Here is a 16,387-nt window from a genome sequence, read left to right on the forward strand (position 1 = left end):
ATTGAAGGCCATGTCACAGCAAGAAAGTGTGAATCAATGAAAACAATATTTTTGGATAATACTGTAATAAAATCATTAAATTAACAATATAAACAACAAATGGAACAATATCAAAAAGTACTTAGTTAAAAGATGTAACCTCTAAAAAGACCACCATTAAATACAAGCTACGAACAAAATCAAAATTTTAAATCTAATAGTAGAGTTGTATGAGTTTAAAAAAAAAAAAAATAATTCTTTGCACAAAACTATTTCATAGTTCTAATCTAAGAGAAAGAAACAGAGTATCCAACATACCCTAAGCCATTCAACCATGTTTTCTTCCTTTTCGTTGTCGGCTGAAGTGTCAAGAATCAAACGTCGTGTCAGATGTGCTTTGTGGTATCTCATAAACACATCTTTGTTCTGAACATATTTTAACACTAACAGCTGCAAAAGCCATATTAATACATCAGTTACTTTAATAATAATAAAAAATGCAAAATTTATAAAGCGCATACTCCCATCCTAAGGAGTATGCTCTTAGCACTTAAGAAGAAGAATGAATCATGGACAGCATACGAGGGATAGGAAAACAAACAAATAACATGAGCTATAAAAGAATAAACAGCCGTACTAAACGAAGAATAAAATCAAAAACAGAAAGCACAAAGAGGAACTGAATAAGAATTGTTTGTTTGTTCCTGTTTAATGCCGTGCCAGTAACTAGGGCTATATCACGGCAACAAAAGGTAATCTTAACCAGTTTAGGGAAAAAAACCTCCCGAGTGATATAACCACACCATTCTTTTTAAAAAGTCAATACACGAAATAAAAAATATGTAAAAGAGTGGATCAAGTGTAAAAAGGAGAAGTGAAGCCCGAAAACGCCACCTATCTATTTCTCTTCGTGCATCAGGTTGCACATAAGGCCTCAACCAGAGTCCGCCACCAATATCGATTGGCTGAAACCCTCTCCAGGTGACCCCATGTCCAGCCCTTTTCTTTCATCTCCCTTTCCACTGTTCTTCTCTAAGTTTCCTTTGGACGGCCTCATTTTCTTCGGCCGTCTGGAGTCCACTGGAGGGCAACTTTGGAGAAGTCTGCTGTCTGCTGGCGGAGCACATGTCCAATCCATTGCCAACGCCTTTGTTGAACATGCGTGGTGATAGACTCGGTTTTAGTTCTTCGGTGGATTTCTTCGTTGGTGATGGTATTTGGCCAAAAGATATTAAGTATGCGCCTAAAGGCATCTGTTTTGGATAAGGTCAAGCTTGTTACTGATGGTTTTGGTCATCTTCCATGATTCTGATCTGTAAAGGAGGGTGCTGATCACATTTGACTTGAAGATTCTCAGCTTGATCTTCTGACTGATGTTGTTTGCCTTCCATGTGCTCCTGAGTGAGGTGAAGGCCTGGCTGGCTCTTGCTAGTCGGGCTCGAATCTCCACCTCCGCATCCCCGGTGTTTGACATTCTGGACCCAAGATAGGTGAAACTGTCAACTTCCCCAATCTCTTCTCCATTTAGTTTGATGCTGTCTTGGACTCTGGCTTTCACTGTCATACTTTTTAAAACGATCAGCATGGTAGCAATGAATTTGAATCCATTGTCTCAATGGGGTGTCAGCAATCACAAAATCATAGTAAAGACTTTCAAATCAATAAGTAATAAAGTCACAAAAAGAAATGCAAAGATTACCACACACTTATTTTCAGACCCCTTTTGCATTTATAGTTCACTTACAACATCTTTTAGTTTTTTTTCCACTTCTTCAGAGGTCAGTTTTTTGCTGAGGGGCGTTTTCCTCAAAAGCATATCACAGTAGTTAGCAAGAAGCTCTGGACACTTTGATTCAGGTTGCGTTTTAGCACCCATTCTGGAAAAAAAACAAACTTGGTACAGTGCACACAAAATTGGTGACCCTAAATTTTAAATTGACTCAAATCTAGCTGTTAGTGAAAGATACCAACTACAGATTGATGGCACATGTGCAATGGTTGATCTATCCAAATTTGTAATGAGGGATATAGAGATTTTTTCCCCAGCATAGAAGGACTGGTTTACACTAAGCAAAGGCACATGGCATTCAGTTTAAAACTATAGCTCAGCTTATTCATGCAAGCTCTTTGTGATAAAATATTATTTATTATGTTTAGATTCAGATGAATTCCTAGTACTAGGAAGTGTTATGGAAGCTTTCTATGATAAAGTTCTGCCTTAAGCACACTGCATTCTCATATTTGGCAATGTACTGCAGGTAATCACAACATCAGCTTTCGGTTGTTTTATCATCAAAACAAAACCTTTCTTGCGCAGGGCTTCTGCTTACGCAAAAAATTGCGTACAGTACGCATTAAAAGTTCGGAGGACCCCTTCAATTTTCGTCAATGGGGTCCCCTTCAAAATTGGGCAAAGAACAGGGACCCCTTAAAAATCTGAAGAAGGGGTCCCTGGGACCCCAAAGAATTTAGCCTTAGCAGAAGCCCTGCTTGCGCATTCAGCATCACACATGCTTCCATTGTGCCTGCACTTTTACGATTTGTCATATCTGTGCAATTTGTATCAACAGAGATACTGTGCTTGGCCATGTTTCTCATATGATGTCACATGCAGCTTTGTGCCCAGGTGTAGATCAGAACAGGTGAGGGAAATCTTTTTTTTTCTTTTTTTTTTTTTTTTGAGATTTGTGTTTCTCCTTGTGATTTCGTGTTGAAGGCAGGCAGTGTGATAGTCGCCACTTGTAAAGGTCTTTAAAGCTAGAATGTGTATTAATTTATTGTATTTATCAAACCAGTCACATATCTTCTATTACAATATGACAAGATGGACAAACTGTACCATTTCAGTAACCATGATGACTACTGTTTGATACTTACCCTTTATTTTTTGAAGGTATCTCAAGCCTGAATACTGAGGTATCATTTACAACTTTTTTATATGCCTGAAAACAAAGTGGTAAGATGTTAAATGTACAATTTTTCATAATTCGCTCATAAGCAAGCTGAATATGCAAAAAAAAACAAAAAAAGTTCAGTAATATATGCAAGACAGGATCCAGAGAAAAAGTGATAACAAAGGGTAGTTCATATAAAAATAGTGCCTGGAGGGTTAACTAATGAAAAAAAAGTGAGTTGCAACAGGAATTTCACATCATGGTATAAGAACAAGAAAGACTGCAACGTTTTGAACTTTTTAAGATTTCCAATAAAAAGGACAACCAGGCATTAGAGAATAAGTCAAGCGAGAGTGCTTGTGATGTGGACAAACAACAAATGGAAGGTGGCAATAAAGTGGTGAAATGCACAATAAGAGATTAACAGATTTTTATCAAATGTTATATAAACACTTAAACATAAAACCAATAACCCAGTCACCTCCAAACAACTTAATGGGAATCTGATTATAATTGTCATAACGTAGTTTTTCATAACAGAAAAATTAACACAGATGTGAGGATGCTAACCATATCTTAATTAGGCATAGATGTATACATACATCGCGATTATTACCTCTTTCTGTATCACTACTAGTCCCTTATTGAAGCAAGAGAACATAAGCAAACTATAAAAAGCAGAAATTACAGCTTATGTCTATTTACCTCCTCATCCCACTAAATTAATCAAAGGCACAAAAATGTGTATCACATAAATAAAAATGACTTTTTAAGGCAATTGTTTGCAGCTTCACAACTTTTAATTGACCTGGATCAGCCACCTGTCTGTGAAACTGTAATCATGTGTTTAAAAAATAAACCTCTATATTTTCAATTCCTGAAACTACAATTAGTTGAGTAACACTTTTTTCCCTTGGGTTTGGTTCATTTAAAGCTGCAGTCACAAAAGTGTATCATGTCAGTTTGTGTCTGTCAATACTTTGCAAATGTATGTCATTTCATTTGTGGAAATGGAATAAACCCCACTGACAGTCACAGTGTATGATGAAAAAAAAATTGCTATGGGCTAAGAGTCAAATGCCACGGAAAACTAGCATAAGTGAGGATTCTATGAATGAGGAAATTTAGGGTTAGGCAGGTCTGCTTTTAAGATTTTTTAGGGTCAAAATATGTTGCAACTTTTAAAATAGAAAACGTGATGCTGAAGCATCCAGAATTACTGCAAGAAGCAAAAAAAGACAGCATACTACTAAATTAATTTAAAATATGGTGTTTTGAGTCCAATTTTCAAAACCTGAAAAACTCAAACCTTATCTCTAGCTGTGAGGAATCGAGGATCATCACCAAATGCATCTCGAACTAAGCTGCTGAAACGATTGAAGAGGTCTAGAAGTTGTTCTACATACTTTTCAGAATCCTGGCAAAGACAAAACATATTAGCCAAATTAAACTATCAAATCAAACTTTACTAAGTAAATAATTCAAAAGTAAAATACAAGCATTTCTAGGTATGTCAAAAAAGCATATATATATTAATAAGCATATTAAAGCATATTAATAAGCATATTAAAATACTTTCTATTAAAGGTACAGTAAATCCATACTAAAACTGATCAGGATTCTGCAAATATCCATAATTACTTTTAACAGATTATGCTTGATGTTGCCAGCAGTCCAAAATTTTAAAAAATAGTTGATCTTTTTTCCAGCCCTACCAAGCCTACTGCTGCTATTTTAACAGTTCAATACCAATGGATATTCTGTTCACACCATCAGTGTCTACTCTTTCTCTCTATATATCTCTCCGAAAAAGAAAAATAATTTAAGAAAATAAAAGACAATGAAACCCGTCTCCTGAAATTGTGCATTACAATTTTTTTTTCCAACGTTTTTGAAAATCCTTCTACAATCTTATGTTTGTCTAATCCAACTGGAATGAATTTTAATATAAAGAACGTCATTTTATAAATTTGATGTCCCTTATAAGATATTGACCATATCTGGCTAATAAAATGACCCCACAGTGGTCATTCATGTTTAACTGTTTAAAATAATACAGTGAAACCTCTTTATTAAAGCACCCAGATTACAAACCCCTCTTAGAACCAAAAATTTCTCAAGGATGTATTTCTCCTTATAGACGTCCTCTCTATTACAACTTACCTCCCCAACCCAACTTATGATCGATCAACAGTTTATACTCTATTACAATTTTTTTTGGTGAAAGTTGCCTGTTTTAAAAAAAAACAACAAAGTTGAATGTTTCTGTACTGTTAAACATAAAACAGAATCAACTATCATTTTCACAACTATCATCATTACTAGTTTTTTTGTTTTTTAAAGTGCTCTGTGCAGTTTCCCAAATCCTGTAATCTTCTTTGGTATTTCAGTGAAAAATCCTGAAGCCAGTACCAAAGTAGATGACATGTATGGTATTCATTTTGTTTATATTATTTGATGCTTATATCAGGTATTTGCTTTTTGTCTATCTTTTTAATTTGTTGCATGTAGTTTTGTGATATAACCCAAAAATATTATGCTGTCACATGCACTGGTATATTCCACTTTTTGTAAAGCACCATGAGCTTGCTTATAGAGCCAGGAGATGGTGCTAAGTGTTAACTTTCTTAAAATACTGCACACAGAACCAACAAAGACTACTAACAACTTGTACAGTGCACTAAATAAACATAGGCAAAAATAAAAAAACATTAAAGATAAATCTGTTAAGCTGAAACATATACATGCTAACATAAGTGATCTTTGGGAACATCTCCTCCTGTAGGGATCATCACAAGCTATTTGATCAACTGCAAGAAAGAATGCTCTTTCAAAGGGAAGTAACAGCATGTAAAGTGACTGCTCAAAGAAGGAAATCAGCTGAGTCAACATTAATTTATTTAACGGCTTTAGAAATAGAACATGTAGTACACAGACAAATCAATAATTTACAGAAATTTATAGCCCCACACTTACTGTTGTGATTGTCTCAGCAGATGCCATCATATCTGCCAATCCCTGATCAACTATGTGAACCTCAAGATCATGGAGCATTGGTGTAATGCCATCGACCACCCGGTCCATTAAACTGAACATCAGCCTCAACTCTGCAACAGTGCAATATTTATGAAACAGACTTGCATGAATGTCCACAAGCATGCAAATGCAATATAATGCCCGTAAGACATGCTGGGTAGGTGTTTTATGCCTCTCTGGGTAGGTGTTTTATGCCTCTCTAATCCTGGTTTGTTGATGGATTTCCTTGAGCATTAGAGGCATTCTGCATTGTTGGTAATTGTGTTTTAGATGAAAAGCCTTTAATGTAAACATGTAATTTTGACTTAGTATTGTTTATGCAAAATCTGTTGTATTTTACTATTAACTACATCTTTCGGTTTGCTTAAATTGGTAAGGTTCTAGCAATGAGTTCAAGATAAAATTTAACATTAATGCCTTTCCTGCGCTTTACAAAAATTTGAAACACCAACCAGCTTAAAAAAAAGTTGATATAAAAGTATACATATAAATATGCTCATATGAGCAACAACCAAAAAGAGAAGGAAAAATGAATAATTTAAAAGGGAAAGTAGTGTGTTAAAAAAGTGGTGTGGCCTATTGGCTACAACCCCTCAAGGATCTCAACCTCCAGGATCCCATCCTCCTTCAGCATGGGTTACCCTGCAGGGAAAATATATGGGCCTAGAGTAGGCAGCAAATAACCCAGGGAAAAGAAGGTTTTATTTGGAAAAAGAGGACACGCCAGCTAAGACACCTAGCCAGAGAGAGAGGCTGGGTGTTCACCCCTGACACAAGGTCTACAGGGGCAGGAGAGGAGAATTTGAGAACAAGTGCCTGAAATGGCTGTTTTGGATCTCATACAGGGAATATAAAACCAATGACAAAGCACAGATGCTACACTCATAGGACACTAGAAATTCCTCCTTGCAACAGCTGGTCTGGTTTGGCCATGTGATGCAGTACACACTCTGTCAAAGACTGTCCTGTAAGATACATTCCAAGGCAGTCATTGCCAAAGTCGCCAGAAGAAGGACTGGCTTATGAATGGGAAGAACTGGTTGTCTGGTACAAGACCTGCTCACAAATGCCTAAGACAGGCCAGAGCGGCAAGCCTTCTCAGCTACCATGTCTATGCATGTGCATCCCTCTCTGAAAACCAGTTCCAGTCAAGGGACCAATGAATGAATGATGTATATCCATGGTTGGTCTACTGACATCTTCATCACCCAGAATTTGAGTGGTCAGAGAACACAGCCTTTCTTTACTCCTGCGTTGATGATGCCAAGTTCAGAACAACATACACTTTCGAAATTCTCATGTTAGTGTGCTAATCCCTGAAAACAAATGCTTGTTTATTCACACATAATTACTTACTTTCGGTTTCTTTGTTCTTGATCATTTGAGGACACTCTTGTAAAATTGTTTCCTTGAAATCTGTCACCAAAACACGGACACAGGTCTCTGTCAACTAAAACAAACAAACCCCCACCACCACCAACATACACATATACAAAATCAAAATTATAATACTTAAGAACTAAATTTTACTTTTAACCAAATGTTGAGTAAAAAAAGTATTTTATTTGTTACATGTGAAATCTTGTTTATAACATTTTACTTTTTCATTGAAAGTCGTCCTGTCTCAGATAAGTAAGGTCTCTGTAAAGAAAGATTGCCTGTGTGCATTGCCTAACAACAACACAGCATCAGAAAAAAATCAAATGTATTATATTTTATGCCGAGCCAGCAACTAAGGCTATATCACAGTAAGAGAGTCACATTCTAAAATGTTGAAATAATAAGGCTTTTGGGTAACAGAAATATTATATAAATACTAAAAAAAACAGAACTAACAAAAAAGAAAAATGAACAATGTGAAAGGGTCCATAGTGTGCTTAAAAAAATGTTGTGGCCTCCAAAAGCAAAAGCATTGAATTAAATCAAAACCTTAGATCCGATGGTAAAGTTTTACCATTTTTAAAAATGAGAAAACAAAGTTGCAGTGGAGCAGACTTCAACAAGAAAAACAAAGAGTCAGCTGTAATAAGACTGATGGTGGACACTGGATTTGTTTTTCTTTTATGCAATGGCAGCAACTATAGGCTACATCACAATGAAAGAGTCACATTTCACCGAAACAAAATAAATTAAGACTTCCGGGTGATACCACTAACAATATAAACTAAGGAAGAAAAAAGGAAAAAGAATAATATAAAAGAGTACGTAATGTGTTGTGGCCTCTTAAAACGCCATCATTAAAAGAGAGGTTGTGCTAAACTAAAACTGGAAATCTGATGGTAAAGCCTTACTTTAAAGATAAAAATATAGCTGCTAGTGGAGCGGACTTTAACAAGAAAAACAAGCCAGCTGTAAAAAAAAACTACTGGCAAACACTATGGATGCCAGGACAAATTAAAGCATGTACAATAAGAAACTGTCCCTCTTAAGTCTACTAATGTCTATCCCTTCCGACTAGACAGAATGACCAGAAGGTGGGTGGCTGAAAAGAAGGATGGTTGGTTGGTTGTTTGAGCAACTAAGGCTATATCAGGGCAAGAGAAGGTAACACTACACTGAAAGGGTGAAATACAAGACCTCCCAGGTGATGCAATAACACCACCACTAACTGTAATGGACTGCCACGTGTGGGTCCTGCGCGCAAGGATTAATTTCCACTCGCATGCACCCGTCCAGTATGCGTCCACACGCTCACTCCAAAACACTCCTCAAAATACAGATTTCAACATGAATAAGAATATAATCAAAGAAAAGATGTACATATATACACATATCTACATAGCAGAGTGGCTACAAGTATATCTTCAAACTTATCTCTCTGGTGCTTCTTCTTGTTAGTTTTCTCACGATAATAATTTCACTGCTCACTGTTCACAAGTCACTAGATACGGTTCACAGTTCATCAGTACCAAAAATTCACACTGCACAGTTTCAGTCCCCACGTGGACTTTAACGTCTTCGATGATCCATAAGACGGACTCTCAAGCGGCCGCTCACCAGCTCGCTACCCGGAGAAGTGACGTTCTCTGCCCCTCGCCAGACTTGGTTCCTTTCTTCCGTTGGGCGTAACTTCCTCCCGTTGGCCTTGGAGGTGTAGGAAGGGTCTGGACGCAGGTGTAAGGGGCGTTGCTCGCCTCAGGCGGTCCCCGACCTTCAGCTGGACAAAGAGGGGTCGGGCTGTTACCCGGTGGTCTACCCCTGGCCATGGTTGACTCGCGGCCGCTTACGTCAGGTGTTGTCGTTAACTTCAACTGGCCACTGGTGATGAATGGGCGGCCAGACATTTGGCGCGCCAGTCGGGCCGATATGCCGCCAGCTTGACCAGTTCACTGCTTTTATCATTGTAATCAAGCCTACCCCCACCCGACTAACACACTAAATCCACTAAATACACAAAATGCCACAAAAGTAGAAAACATATTTTCTACACTAACAATATAAACCAACAAAATAAAAAAGAACTATATCAATGGGTGATTAATATGTTAAAAAAAAGTTGGTGTGGCCTAAAAGACCATCATTAAATCAGAATCTAAAAAAACTAAAACTTTAAAACAAAAGGCTATATCATGGTGAGAAAGTTACACTACATTGAAAGGGTGAAAAACAAGACTCCTAGGTTATATAATAACACCACTGTCAATATAAACCAACAAAAGGAAAAAGGATAATGTAAATGAGGTAGGTCATATGTTATAAATGGTTAAGCCAGAAACTAAAAAAAACACAAAACCTTATATCCGATGGTCAACTCCTATCATCTTTAAAAATGAAAAAATAGCTGCTGGTGGGATGGATCTAACCAAGAAAACCAAAGAGCCAGCTGTAAAATAATTGATGACAGGATACTCTGGAGGCCAGGACAAGTAATTCAAACATACAATAGTAAAAGGTCCTGGCACAAGTGGAAAACTGGTGGAGGTTCACTTAATAAAAGGTGGGAATGCGTGGCATAAATGTGTCCCCTCCTAGACCTACTAAGTACTACCTCCTCCTGCAGCATAGTATGGCCTAAAGGTGGGTGGTCACAAAAAGAGGGAAGGATGGCATATAAGTTATTCTAGCCCACAGTGTTCTAGTGGAATTGCCACATGTACTGAACATAGGATGTGACGACAGACTTACACCAGATGACACCAGTGAACGGATTTGACTAGGAGATTGGCAAGCTGTCTAAGTGCATTGTAAAAAGCTGTTATATCCACTAAAAAAAGTGAAGAAATATTTGCTGGATCAGATGCCTCATCTGTCAACATTCATGATGGACTATGATGAGAGTGGGTGGAATAAGTTTGGTTGTTGGTGTTCCACACTGGATTTTACTTGCCATCATTCAAATAAAACACAACTACCCAACAAATTTAAAGTAGTAGCATATAGATATTCTCTGTGCAAAAACACTTTAACAAAGTTCAACTACATTTATTTAAATACATAAATCTTTTGCTCATTTTTGACAGCTATTTCTTTGACCTGACAAAAGTTACGTTTCTCTTCACATAAAGCTGTAAACACAATACTCACAGCAGCCACAGACTGGCATCCATATCCAGTCTCAAGGTAGCGCCTTGCACGAGCCTCCTCCTCCTTGAGTTTTTGATCAGCATATCGCATATAATTTTGAACACCATTCTGTCCAAGATATTGAGGTGCATTCATTTTGTAGAACTCTTCTGCTGCTTGAAGATAAGCTTTTTCAAAATTCTCACGGTAGATTTTCAGTTTGTCCTCTGCATCTGAGCTTAGGTTCACTGTGTTGAGAAAAGTACATGATGAAAATATATTTCAAATTAAGAATGTTATGGAGTAAACCTTAGAAATGTCTATACATATTTTTTCCTTGCATGTGTGTGTGTTTGTGTGTATATAAGAAGCAACTGAGTGATGTTGCACACAATGAGTAGCTCCTAGCACAATCAAAAAGATTGTGTGTTTTCTCCACAGAACCAACTGAGATATGAAAAAATTGTGCTTGTGTGGTTTATTTTATGATAAAGGCAAATGTTACCAGCATCACCCCCTTGCAATACTAGCATTAAAAACAAAAACTGAGTCACAATCTATGTGTTTTTGGGGATACTGCTGCTTGAAGTTTGTGATTTGCATCACAGCTATAACTACTTTATTTTGGACCATGTCTTGTGTCCTGCTTTAGGTACAAAGAGGAGTAATTTTTTATGTTCATAAAAATCCTACAGCATTCTGAACATAATTTTAATGTTATCACATTTTATACATGACATACCAGAAGATCAATAATCATTTCAAATATTTTACTTCTGTCAAGTTATTTAGAAACACTTGGAACTTACCATAGGATTCCCTTACACCAATAACAAGCTGTGTATCGAAAGCATCACCATAGCGTTCATCACGGACCAGATTCATGGCACAGCTTTGAAGCCTGTGCTTGATGTTGCTGAAGATGCTCTGATTCCAGCTATCAAGCATCAACTGTAATGTCAAACTGAAATAACTCATTCCTGTATGTTAAATGGGTGAAAAAAAATTACCCTATTACCCAAATATGTATATATATCAATTTACAGTAAAATGGTACGTGTGAATTACCTGTGAATTCAGAAATGGCACATTGTGATTGTGTTTTCAAGATTTGGTATTTTCTGAGCAACTTGTATCAATAAGAGATGTGACATCACATGTGGCTTTGAGCCCAATGATGCCAATGTGACAGATGGAAGCCAGGATCAGGCAAACATACATACATGCACAGTGAACACTGCCAGGAACATGAAAGAATGCAGAGATAAGAGCAAGGAGGAGAAGGAACTGAAGCCCACGGTGGTGCAAAATCTTCACACGTACAAATATCAAAAAAACTAAAATAAAGCAATGTGTATTCACATATAACTCACAAGCAAAAGAATTTCATAAAAAATTTACATGACTTTAACATGTAATTTTTCAGCCTCAAGCCTGTGCAACAATGAGGTGTGAAGCACTATAGAACTTTTGCAAAATCAAACAGATCTTACCTTTCTAACGAGGCTCTCCTCCCCAGACTGAGTCTTTTTGGGCATGCTGGAGTGCAGCTTACCAAGGAGGTTGGCCTCAAGCTGATTGAAAGGCTTTGGCAAGTAGTTGCACTGAGTAAAAAACTTGCCCCATTCAGCAATGTATGCCCTCAGCAAAGCTGATTCATCTTTGTGTGTAAGAACCCGCTGTCGTAAGAGATAAGAATTGGTTTTTTTTTTAAACATCCTAATACTACTATCATTTTATCGGGTTATTTGTTAAACAAAAACAATAAATTTAAGTCGTACATTTTTGTAGTCCCTAAATGCAGTAGTTATATCCTCTATCAAATCAGAGGGAAAAAGTGAAAGGACAAAGGTAATTTATTGTACATTATTTGATCCATCTTGTATCAGTTAAAATTTTAGTAAAGTGGTCAAAGGAACACAAGGGAAACAATCACTGTATTGTGAAATCACTCTAACTGAACAATACAAATACCATTAACGTTTAATGCATGAAAAACAAGTATTAAATATCCAAAGTGAAAAAATACTTTAGATAAGCACATGAAAACATCATCTGTACACCCTCTTTGCCTTATGCTATTGATGCTATTGTTAACAACCAAACTCTTGACTATTACTTATTTGTCCATTATTCATCCATTTTAAATCTTTCTTTCGATAAATTTTGAAACACCATCATTCCATAGAAACTCCTTTATAAGTTTTTAGTTTTTGATCTCTTCTAGTTAGTTTGCTTTTTGGATCCTTGACTTCCTCTTTTATCAACCCCAAAGTTTTCTTCTCATCTTCAGTATCCTGAGGCACACCCCATGGCTGAATCCACTCTCCCTCTGTGTTATCTCTTCACCAGCAACTCTTCTCAAAATCCTTTTGGATGTAATGACAGAGGTGAATCAAGAGTGAGGCCTTAGAACAAGTTTTATCAGTTCTGGTAACTGGGAACCATCATCTCAGCCTGGATAATAATGTGGTGTCCATCATCAAAGCCAAGTAACATTACTTTCTACACCAGCTTAAGTTTGGCCTTAAGAGAGACATTCTGGTCCAGTTTTACAGGGCAGTGATCAAGAGTGTACTGACATTCTCAATCACTGTCTGGTACAGCAGCACCATCCAAAGAAGGTCCAAAAGTCCAACTCAAAGAGGTGGTACATGCAGCTAGCAGAGCTACTGGCTGTAAACTATGCACAATCTATTGCCCAATGCAGTTTGTGCAGGACATAAAACTGTGGCCAACAAATCACAGCCAGCCAATGGCTTGTCGCACGTGCTCTGGGGTCAGGTATAGACATATCCTGCCCGAGAGGCAGTTTTTATGCTAAAATAGTAGCCTTTCTGAACTCCCTTATGGCACAAGTTAAGACTGAGTGTTAAATGCATCTCCTAGAACTCTGCAGATATTGTGTAGTGCTAATGGGCAAGCAGCATATGTTTTTGGGTACATGTGGGCACAAAGAAAAGCATTTTCATTTTCCTTTGTATTTCAATTTTTAGTTGGAAATATAGCAATCCATGTAGTGGAATCTGGAAGTGTGTGTATAAGTATAAAGTGACAAGTATAAAACTACATCAAACAACAAATGTATATACTTCAGCAAACAGCAAAAATTGCATGATAACATATATTCTTGCAAGGAATATGGGGGGAGGGGATGGGTATTTTACGCCAGAAATGTGTTAAAAAGAGTGTTGTAGCCTCCTAAAAGGCCACTGTCAACTCATCATCTTAATATACAGCACCTTTGATTTCAAAAATACAAGACTGAATGCCCCCTACTATGTAACAACACTCAGTTTATTTTAAAACCGAGTTAAACTTTATTTTATTATTTTAGGAATACTTAAAAATCATTAAAAATTGACAGAATTGTACTCAAGTAACATTTGGTGAAGAGGATGTGAAAGAAGATAAAGAAAAATTTCATTTCTCCAAACCATGGTACCACAGTTTATGATAAAGACACCCAAGTTGAATTCTTGTTTACTTTTTATAATCACCAACAGCTACTAATAATGTCTCAAATAACTCATCTGGCATTAATTTTTACAAATGGAAATTTCACTGTGATTGCATTTATAAGACTTAGACCATTTCTGTCATCATTTTGCATTTAGAAAGAAAGTTTTTTGGTGTGATAACCTAAAATAAAGTAGTATTTAAACAGCAATATCCTCGGCAAATGTAGTTAGAATTTAATAAAATTGTGGTATTCTAAGCAGAACTGAATGCAGATTAAGATTTTTATACCTAAAATGTTTTGTCTCAAGGCAAGAAAAAGTTTCTTCTTTATAATGTTGATCATTTATTAACAATGATTATTCATGATTAAATTAAAACTATTTCAATTTATATGATTCCTCTGGCTTTTTCTTTTTAATATCCTAAACATTTATTCATCTTTTGTTAGCTTGGTATACGTCTACTCTCTACTCTTTGCGTATGATCAGCAAGTTTTTGCAATACAACCGAAAACAAAGCATCAGAGTGCCTAAAACCTCCAGCATAGTAAGAGTTAAACCAGAGGTTGTAATATAACCTTAAATTTGATGGTAAAGTTTTAATAGCTATAAAAAGAAAATGATAATGGCTGGTGGACACTCTTGATGCCAGGGCAAATAATTAAAACATGTACAACAGTAAAGTGTCCCCAACATCAAGGACGAACTGGCAGGGGTTTGCCTTGTGAAAGAGTGAGAACACGTAGCATAGGTGTGTCCTATCTTAAGTCTACTAACTACTACCTCCTCCCATTGCACAGAATGGCCAGGAAATGGGCAGTCAGAAAGGTGTAGCTTATTCTGGCCCAGAGAGGTCCAGTGGTGTTGCCACAGGAACTAAACATAGCCCATGAGGATAAACTTACAGTTAGATGACAGAAGTAACTGCAACTGACTAGGAAACTGGCAAGCTGCCTTGATGGCTTGGTCTGCTCAAACATTGCCTGGAATACCAGCATGGCCAGGAGCCCAAAGGAAAACAAAGTCCTTGCAGTAATGAGCAGCCGCATAAATGAAATGCAGTTGGAGTATGAGTAGGTGGTCAAAACAACAGAAAATAAGAGCTTGAAGAGCACACAGCTAGTTTGAAATGATTAAGAAGTTCTGATCCAAATATTGGTCAATGTGCTGTAAGGCTAGCAAGGTAGCATGAAGTTCTGCAAAATATGGAGCAACCATGGATGGAGCAGATGTCTGCTGCAGCTGCACATTCATTCTTCCTCTCATATGTAACGGTCCTGTTCATTTTTGTTTTGATAGAGGAAAGAAAGGCATTCTTTATGATCTTTTGCTGCAAATGAGCTTCAAATTGATGAATTTTACACCCAGGCAAATAACAGCCACTATGCCGTTAACTGCTCCCCCCTTTTTTTTTCTCAGCCCTTTTTATTTTATTGGTTTATATAATATTCTCAAAACAAAGTAAATTTCATCTTCCTAATATCAAATTAACATGGCAAAAGCTTACACTCTGTGCTTGCTTGATGAATTCCAGAATGTCTTTCTGCAGGGCTTCATAGATCTTTGGAGGACCCTCCTTTTCATCCCACATGCAAACTGAGTGAACAGCCCTGAAAATATTCAGTGAAAGGAAATTGTTATATGTTAAGAGGGAAATGTTATTGTTAAAGAAAGTCATGTACATATGAGTTCCTTCTCAAAATGTACAACTGTGCTTTAAATTTTAAACTGTTTCATACTCCTCACTGCTTAAATTCCTTCTGTCCAGTTTCCCAATATGGTAAATGTTACTTTAAAGACTCTTGAACTACTATCCAACTTTAAGGTACAGCTTTAAAAATAGTTTAGTTTAGTCCTTGTTACTCCTTGAGGAGCATAGGACTGCAGCAACACCTCGCCAGCATGCCACTTTTCATGCTTTTGATAGCTTTGATGATTTCTGTCTTAGTGGGAGGGCTGGCACTGACGTGAAGTTGTTCAGTTGCTGGTGCTATGTCAGGTAAAGATGGTGGATGAGGTTGATTCAGGATCTCTTCGAAATGTTCCATCCAGCAGTCTCTTTGTCCTGCATCGTTTGTTATAGTCTTGCCGTCTTTGTCTTTCACCGGCTTGTTTAGGTAAATGTTCCTGCCTGACAGAGTTAGTGTTATTTCGCATAGTAGCTTCATGTTTCCCTGTATAGCTGCTGTGTCTGCTTCCTCTGTCAATTCATGGGTGAAGCGTCTCTTGTCCTCCCTGACAGACCTGTTCACTTGGCGGTTGGCTTCCCAATATTCAGCTCTGAGATCTTCCTTCTCTTGTTGACCTTGACACTGGTTGAGCTTCGTTTCAGTCCCTTTTATGATTCAATCTTTGCCCAGGTCTCTTGAGTCATCCATTCATTGTGTTTTCTTTCCTCTTCCCTGGAACATCTGTACAGGTTGTCTGCCAAATGCTTTTGAGTGTTGACCAGTGTTCTTCCACTGATTCTTCTGTCAGTCCTGAAAGGGACTCATACTTATTCTTGACTTTACA

The 16,387-nt window shown here is 37.2% G+C and overlaps 1 protein-coding gene across 1 annotated transcript in view; it reads right to left on the bottom strand.

Moving 5' to 3' along the window:
* Positions 1 to 16,387, bottom strand: part of LOC112566104 (cullin-5-like) — a 38,338-nt gene that overhangs the window by 16,172 nt on the left and 5,779 nt on the right. Inside the window, exons 3-12 of the mRNA XM_025242071.1 lie at positions 15,381 to 15,483; positions 11,906 to 12,091; positions 11,222 to 11,363; positions 10,434 to 10,660; positions 7,266 to 7,359; positions 5,850 to 5,980; positions 4,183 to 4,290; positions 2,857 to 2,921; positions 1,724 to 1,856; positions 298 to 429 (exon numbers count right to left, since the gene is read on the bottom strand). Coding sequence (XP_025097856.1) covers positions 298 to 429; positions 1,724 to 1,856; positions 2,857 to 2,921; positions 4,183 to 4,290; positions 5,850 to 5,980; positions 7,266 to 7,359; positions 10,434 to 10,660; positions 11,222 to 11,363; positions 11,906 to 12,091; positions 15,381 to 15,483 — 1,321 coding nt within the window. The remainder of the gene's footprint in view (positions 1 to 297; positions 430 to 1,723; positions 1,857 to 2,856; positions 2,922 to 4,182; positions 4,291 to 5,849; positions 5,981 to 7,265; positions 7,360 to 10,433; positions 10,661 to 11,221; positions 11,364 to 11,905; positions 12,092 to 15,380; positions 15,484 to 16,387) is intronic.

The sequence above is a fragment of the Pomacea canaliculata genome, linkage group LG6 (assembly GCF_003073045.1).
Source record: "Pomacea canaliculata isolate SZHN2017 linkage group LG6, ASM307304v1, whole genome shotgun sequence".
NCBI classification, from domain to species: Eukaryota; Metazoa; Mollusca; class Gastropoda; order Architaenioglossa; family Ampullariidae; genus Pomacea; species Pomacea canaliculata.